This window comes from Agrilus planipennis, unplaced genomic scaffold (assembly GCF_000699045.2).
Source record: "Agrilus planipennis isolate EAB-ADULT unplaced genomic scaffold, Apla_2.0 scaffold128, whole genome shotgun sequence".
Taxonomy (NCBI): Eukaryota; Metazoa; Arthropoda; class Insecta; order Coleoptera; family Buprestidae; genus Agrilus; species Agrilus planipennis.
The window spans coordinates 236401-243650 of NW_020438862.1; the positions used below are offsets into that span (position 1 = coordinate 236401).

Below are 7250 nucleotides of genomic sequence, written 5' to 3' on the forward strand. Positions count from 1 at the left end.
TATCGATATCCTGTTCTAAGCAAGGATTCCAAACGAATTAAAAATTACTATTTTACCCACAATTTTGTTATTCCTCCTCTGTAAAGTTAATTCATTCACATTTCTTTAGATTTTGATTTATTGATTTTATCCTATATACATTCTTTTATTATAAATGTTGTATACAATTTGTAATTATTCTATTTTAATTAATCAACTTTCCTAAATTCACTTCCAGAAAAGTTACTGCATAATCTCTAATTGTGATTATACTTCTCCTTTTTGTTTATTAATTAATATAATAATGCTTTTGATTTTTCTCACTTTTAATGATAATATTCCATTCTTTTATAAATTAGATTAATGAAATAAAAATCAACATTAAAGAATACCAATTTATTTTCATAAAATGCTTGGCTTTATTAATTTATACATACTTTACAAAAAAAACATGAATTTTTCAGTCATAGAGTTAACTTGACTCAATAGTAAACAATACATTCATTCTTGATTCCTACAATTTACATTCATTAACATCACTAATTTCTTTTAATTAGCTGGTGTTGGAACATTCAATAGCAAATTTTGTCCTGTAGGTAAGTAAGCTACTTGTCTAGATCTTGAAAGCTGGTATGCAATGTCCTCAGCAGCCTCAATACGTCTCAATTCAACCAAACCTTCTCCAGCATCCCCAAAAGCTTTTGCAAGTAAAATAGCAGCTTGGGCATCACCTTCGGCCGAAACAACTGTAGCTTTTTTCGTTTGTTCTGCTTTTTCTACAAGAAATCGAGCCTTTTCAGCCTCCTGTTGAGCAACTTGTTTCAATTCAACTGCTTGAGTGAATTCCTTGCCAAATGTTAAATGTGTTATGGAAATGTCATCTAAAATCACTCCAAATTGTGAAGCACGATCAGTTAATGCATCACTGACTTTCTGAGAAACTAAATCTCTTTGTGTTATAAGTTCTCCTGCATCAAACTGGGCCACTACTGCCTTTAAAACTTCTGTTGTAATAGAGGGCAGAACCCTTTCTTCATAATCATTTCCTAATACAGTGTAGATCTTGGGAAGCTCATCAGGAACTGGCCGGAACAGTATACGTAAGGTAATATTTACATTTTGAAGATCTTAAACAAGGAAGAGAAACTTTGTATCCAAACCTGTCCATTCTTCTCTAATAAAAAATATGCAACATACCTTTGCTTCCAGTAATTACAGGTACATTTCTAGGTCTTGAACGTATATCAAAAATAATTGGTCTTTGAACCCAAGGAATGAAGAAATGCGTTCCTTCTCCAACAATTTGTTTCTTAATTCCAGTAAATCTATCAAAAATAACTGCCCTGTGACCCCCATCAACTAAAAGTAAAATAGAAGAGGTTATTTAGCATACTAAAACAATAAATACCAAACAAATATATTGTAATACCATTGTAAAGGGCTGAATTAACTACACCCCCAGCTAGAGCAACGCCGAGGCCAACAGATCCCAGTCGATTAAAAAATTGCATTGCTGACATGATTTACTGAAAACAAAAGTAAGGCTAAATGCAAGTTTTTTTTAATGAAAAATCTTAAATTAGAATATTAAATCAATAAATATTAATTAAAAAGCAAAAGGGCCCTATTAATTAACCATGCTTAAAAGTAAATTAAACAAATATACGTACTTAACACAAAGCGAGGACTTTTTTTGAGTTGGAAGATTGAGGTTAAATAATTCGGAAATGATCTTCTAAGAAGTAGATAATATTTAACAAACTGCAATTACTATAAAATACACAAATACAACAAAATTATTATTAACTTATTTAAATAAAGTAATATTTTCAACATATACAATACATGTGAGACATGTACCATGTACCTACACAGAAAGTGTATAAAGTAACGTAACGTACGGTAGTGTACATGTAACGTAACTACCTAACTGTACATAGGAAGCAAACATCCTTATGAAAAGACTTTTTTAAAGCACGATCTTAATTTCCTCCAAAAAAGCTTCTATTTTTTTAACAATCTATTAAGGAAATACATTAACTATACATACAAAAGATGTGTCCCTAATTAAATTAACTTAAACAATAGCTCAAATATATCTTACAATACATAAGATAACAAAACATACTTCTATTTTTTCTTTTTGTTAATATCAACGTTCCAGTAATAAAATAATTGATATACAAGAACAGCATTAGCAAATGATGAAGCTGCATAAGTAATTATGGACATGGTGTCACCAGTTTCTTGTATCGAAGTGAATATTCTTGCTAAGGAGCCAGCAAACAGCATGATTAATGTCACAGCTGCTAACTGACCAGTATGACCATTCTTGTAATTAACATGTGCTTGTAAAAGTTTCCCTGATAACAATATTGGAATGTTAAATCCTTGCAATGTCCACAATACATTTATAGGTGTAATTCCACTAATAAGAACATAAACTGATGAAGCATACACCAAAAGGTAGATCAAAGCCTTTGAAGGAGAGCCCCCAAAAAATAAAACAAGAAATCCAATTGCAACAGTCTGCAATGCCAAAAATGCTGTATCACCCCATGATGTGAATGGAAAACCATTTACACAACTGTATGCCATATAAATAGTTATTGCTATAAGGTCAAAGGTCACACTAAATAAACTAATTCCTTGGGCACTTTTGTTTTTTAAGATTTTCAATATTTGTGGAATTTTTACTAGCAGAGATCCCAGAATAATTCCTACTCCTAAACATTTGCTGAGAGTTGCTTTAAAGCAGTTAACTAAAAGAGAGCCAATTAAAATCAATAAATTTAATATTGCACAGAAGCACTTACCATCTAGAAAATTGAATTCCAGGAAATATTGGTCATAACAAGCAGGGGAAAATAATAATAGGGCAATGTCCTTCACGTAGCTTCTGTCTCCCATTTTACTATCTGGAAAATCAAATATATTAATAATTATTCCTGTCTAAAGCAAATCTACTGCTGAAATATCTTTTAAATGTAAGTATAAGATATCAAATAAGTACTTACTTAAATGTTGACGTGGAATATAGCAGAAATTTACCTAGTTAACCTCAAAGAAACTGTCTTTAATAACATAGTTAACCTGGATCATTTTTAAATTCCTGGGTTTATTATACAAGTCATAATATGTTTTAAAAGTAAAATAACTAATTAAATATTATACTTTTATTAAATTCATCATTTTTCTTAATTATGAACCGTCTAGCCGAAGTTGATTTACTTTCTGCAAGGACTCTGGAGGGGGTAAATACGAAAAATGTCAAGCTGACAGATGTTAACTAAAGAATGTAAGCGGTTATGGTCCTTAAAGTGTTTGGCAATAAGAATTCAATTAGGTTTTGGAATGTTGTATCAAAATCCGTAAATGGCCAAAAACTATTCATTCAAGGAAACGTTATTAATAAGAAATTCAGTTAAAAGCTTATCTTAAATTTTAACTATTAGCACAGTAGACTTATATATTTTCTTTTGATGATTATCGCGATTAGGAATGTGTTGTTTTCTAATACAATTTTTTTTGTTAAATAACTAACCAAACATTTTCCAATGCTAATAAAAAAAGTTGATTATTTGAAGAATGGCATCGGTTTACAAACGGTCATGGAAGTTGCGTAAGTAAAAAAAAGGTGCTTTTTCTTCTTTGAATAATAAAATTTATTTTCCAGAGGAATTTGTGGCCCACAATGCCAATGTGAACTGCCTGGCATTGGGACACAAATCTGGTCGTGTTATGGTAACAGGTGGAGATGATAATAAAGTAAACCTATGGGCAATAGGAAAGCAGAGCTGTTTTATGAGTTTGAGTGGTCATACAACCCCTGTGGAATGTGTTCAGTTTAATTATGTTGAAGAGTTAGTTTGTGCTGGTTCCAGGTCTGGGGCCTTAAAGGTGTGGGATTTAGAAGCTGCGAAATTAGTACGTACATTAACTGGTCATAAAGACAGTATACAGTGTGTTGATTTCCATCCCTATGGTGATTTTTTGACTTCTGGAAGTGCTGACTGTTCTATCAAGTTGTGGGACAGCCGCAAGAAAGGATGCATTGGGTCTTTTCCTAGCCACAAAGCCAAAGTAAACAGTGTTAAATTTAGTCCTGATGGTCAATGGATAGCATCAGGAGGAGATGACAGTAGTATTAAAATTTGGGACTTGCGTGTAGGCAAAGTTTTAAAAGACTTTACAGATCATGCAAATTCTGTGCTCAGTGTAGAATTTCATCCTCATGAGTTCTTGCTAGCCAGTGGCAGTTCAGACAGATCTGTACATTTCTATGATCTCGAAAATTTCAACTTGGTCTCCTCAGAGAAGGACCTGGGCTCAGTTAGATGTCTTTGGTTTAATCCAGATGGGGATTGTCTCTTTGCAGGAGTAAGGGACTATTTAAAAGTTGTTGGATGGGAACCTGAACGCTTATTTGACTCTGTCCCAGTCAATTGGGGAAGAATTTTTGACATATCTACAGCACAACATCAGTTGGTATGTTTTTTTATTGTAATTTCACTTTTCAATTGAAATTGTTTTGTTCTTTTAAAAATTTTATACAAGAAAGTTTGTATTCAGTATTCCTTTGGTCTTATTTAATTAATTAAACCACCTTTTATTTTAAAACAATCGAATTAAGCCATTATTTACATGCCATTGGACTCAAGTAATAAAAAATATTGAGTACTAACAGGTGTTTCAACTAATTACCTTTAATTAGTGTTATAACTCTCATGTACTTAAAAAATTTGTTATATACTTCAATTGATTGTTGGAAAAACTGAGCAAAAGTTTTTGTTCTTATAATTAGCATTAGTTTCAGGAGAAAATTAATTTGCATAATTGCTTTCATAAATTACCAATTAAAATGGCCTCAGTTACGTCTTAAGATTATATTTAATGTTTTAAAATTATTTTCAATTTTTTATAGCATACATTTATATCATTAATTTAAAATGTATTGAAATAAATGGTACTTATTGCGTACTAACTCAGTAATTATGAAGCAAGATATATTTTTATAATAATTTATTCATTGCTTGAGTTGCCAATATTTGCTTAAATGATTTTCTCTTATTTCAAAAAGGTTTTACCTTCAATTTTAAATTAAAAGTCGTGGGTAGTACAAGGTTACAGCTTATGTAATCACAAAAACATTATTTACATGAAACATTATAACTTGATGAATAAATATGTAAAAGAACAATTATTTTTTAAATGTAATTCCAAAAAAAATATTTTTTTATAAGTAATTCCATTACAATTACCCAAAATAAAAAATATTTTTTTCTTAATATCTTAGTGTCGTAGTACAGCTACAAAACTTTTTTTTTATAACTTAACTGGAATTCTATTCTGTGTAGTTACTGTATTTTTTTAAATCTTACGAACGTTACTTTAAAAAAATAAAATCCTGAAAGCTCATCATTTTGAAAGCATATAAATTCATCTGCAACTGAACAATATTTTTAGATATAATATATAAATCTTTCTTTTTTGTTATTTTTCAGGTGGGTGCATCATTTCATTTAACAAACGTTATGGTTTATGTAGTGGATTTAAAAAGAGTTGAGCCTATTAGAGCACCTGGGCTGGACAGTTCAAATCCATTTTCCCATAACAACAGTTTAAGAAAGAGTTTTTCTAAAGCTGAACGTCCCGTTTCGTTACGCTCAAAAAATGCCATAGACGTGAAAACTATTGAAGAAAATACCTCAGGGACTGACCCTGAAGAAGAGTCCACATTAGACATCACCAATTTTAAAGATTACAACGAAATTTTTAAAGCCAGACAGTCATGTAAGCACATTTACCTATTTCTTTATTGAATTGTAAACTTTTTATTTTTATAGTGAGACGAACTCCACCACCTATTGAACCTTTTAAAGAACCAGAAGAAGAACATTATGCAGGTTCGTTATTGAATGTTTCTTTATCCAATATTCTCACCATTAGGGTTCCGTATCTAAAAATATAAAGAGGAACCTTTGTGGTGAGTTTTTGTTTGTCATTGGTATCTTTTGATGAAGTAATTCTTTTGGTTGCAGATCCAACTGAGCCTCAAGTATTGGGGGAAGTTATTTCAGATAAAATTGAAGCATTGTCTTTGGACACGATACATAATAGCACACCGGCCTCGCACGTGTCGTCCACTTCGTATTCGCGTTCCAAGTCCAATTTGGACTACATTTTCCGTAAGAAGCAGCAGGCAACGAAGCCCACTGAATCCGAGCCTCCTGTCGTCGTTGTTCCAAGTCAGACCAAGCCTAAACCATTAGTGCCAGTACCTCCTCCAAAGTTCGCCTTGAATCGTCAAAACAGCTGCAAAGACGTGCCCGAAAAACTGCCCAAAAATGACATTAAACACAGTGTTTCAGAAGCGAATCTCCAAACCAAAAATTTGTTAGTTTCGTCTTCAAGAAATGCCTCCCGGAAGAATTCCTTTTCCAAACCGATTCGTAACTTTACCAGTACTCCTAATATTCCAGTGTCGAAGATTCCTGGATCCGCAAAAATCACTGAAAGGGCCGCGGTCGTCAAGCCAGTTCCTAATGTAACCGTAGGTGCCCCTGTTGATATTTTCGTGACTCCCGTAAGTCGAAAAATATCAAAGGATAGACAGGAAAGTGATTACGTACCAGCAACTGTTGATCGGCCTGTGGGACTCGATCTTGACGATTTCTTACCTGTAAGCATTATATTTTCTTTGCAGTTACGTTTAGAAGTTTCCCTTTAATTCAGATTCAGATTAAGTAGATTATTAAGTTAATTAAATATAATTAGTGCTTTCTTTTTAGTTAGTGTTATATTGATTTCCATTTTTGTATTTGCAGAAAAATCATCAGCCCTATGGTAAAGAAGCGCAACTTCCTGATATGTCAGAAGCAGAAGTGCTGGGTATAGTTATGAGAGGTCACGAACCCATGATGGCTGTGTTAACTACGAGACAGAAGAACTTAAAGGTTGTTCTTGCCCAACTGAAAAGTAAAGACTTGAAAGCCGCCATGGAAATGGCAATCCAGCTGGATGATTTGGCGATCATTGTAGATTTATTAGGAATTTTTAATAACAAATAGTAAGAACAACTTTCTTTTGTATAAATGTATAATTAGATATAAAACGATCCTTTTGTTTCAGTTCGATGTGGAATTTGGATTTATGCGTTCTTTTATTACCAAAGGTCGAGGATCTCTTAAGAAGTAAATTCGAAATGTAAGTGCTTTTTATATTATATTTATTTTTTCAGTTGATTTATTACAGTACATTTTTAAGGACCA

General features: G+C 32.2%; 3 protein-coding genes across 3 annotated transcripts in view; 1 reads left to right on the forward strand and 2 right to left on the reverse strand.

The window, feature by feature from the left end:
- Positions 1–360: 360 nt before the first annotated feature.
- On the reverse strand, positions 361–1872 carry LOC108738145 (protein l(2)37Cc). The gene is made up of 4 exons (XM_018471405.2): positions 1650–1872; positions 1409–1505; positions 1177–1338; positions 361–1106 (listed from the first exon to the last, which is right to left on the reverse strand). Exons 2-4 carry the CDS (start codon positions 1497–1499, stop codon positions 529–531), a joined length of 831 nt encoding a protein of 276 aa, XP_018326907.1. The 5' UTR covers positions 1500–1505; positions 1650–1872; the 3' UTR covers positions 361–528.
- Positions 1873–2094: 222 nt separating this feature from the next.
- On the reverse strand, positions 2095–3188 carry LOC108738146 (mannose-P-dolichol utilization defect 1 protein homolog). Its single transcript, XM_018471406.2, has 3 exons — positions 2997–3188; positions 2796–2897; positions 2095–2741 (listed from the first exon to the last, which is right to left on the reverse strand). Exons 2-3 carry the CDS (start codon positions 2887–2889, stop codon positions 2110–2112), a joined length of 726 nt encoding a protein of 241 aa, XP_018326908.1. The 5' UTR covers positions 2890–2897; positions 2997–3188; the 3' UTR covers positions 2095–2109.
- Positions 3189–3310: 122 nt separating this feature from the next.
- Positions 3311–7250, forward strand: part of LOC108738143 (katanin p80 WD40 repeat-containing subunit B1) — an 8723-nt gene continuing 4783 nt past the window's right edge. Inside the window, exons 1-7 of the mRNA XM_018471404.1 lie at positions 3311–3601; positions 3656–4467; positions 5484–5772; positions 5826–5885; positions 6021–6661; positions 6807–7048; positions 7111–7185. Coding sequence (XP_018326906.1) covers positions 3568–3601; positions 3656–4467; positions 5484–5772; positions 5826–5885; positions 6021–6661; positions 6807–7048; positions 7111–7185 — 2153 coding nt within the window. The 5' untranslated portion in view covers positions 3311–3567. The remainder of the gene's footprint in view (positions 3602–3655; positions 4468–5483; positions 5773–5825; positions 5886–6020; positions 6662–6806; positions 7049–7110; positions 7186–7250) is intronic.

Excerpts from the sequence above, each read along its gene's own strand:
- LOC108738146 (XM_018471406.2), bottom strand. The coding sequence starts at position 2,889 with ATGGGAGACAGAAGCTACGTGAAGGACATTGCCCTATTATTATTTTCC. Across the intron at positions 2,742-2,795 it reads GGAATTCAATTTTCTAGATG|TTAACTGCTTTAAAGCAACT; the intron begins GTAAGTGCTTCT and ends GCTCTCTTTTAG.
- LOC108738145 (XM_018471405.2), bottom strand. The coding sequence starts at position 1,499 with ATGTCAGCAATGCAATTTTTTAATCGACTGGGATCTGTTGGCCTCGGC. Across the intron at positions 1,339-1,408 it reads TAATTCAGCCCTTTACAATG|TTGATGGGGGTCACAGGGCA; the intron begins GTATTACAATAT and ends TTTTACTTTTAG. Across the intron at positions 1,107-1,176 it reads TGTAATTACTGGAAGCAAAG|ATCTTCAAAATGTAAATATT; the intron begins GTATGTTGCATA and ends TCCTTGTTTAAG.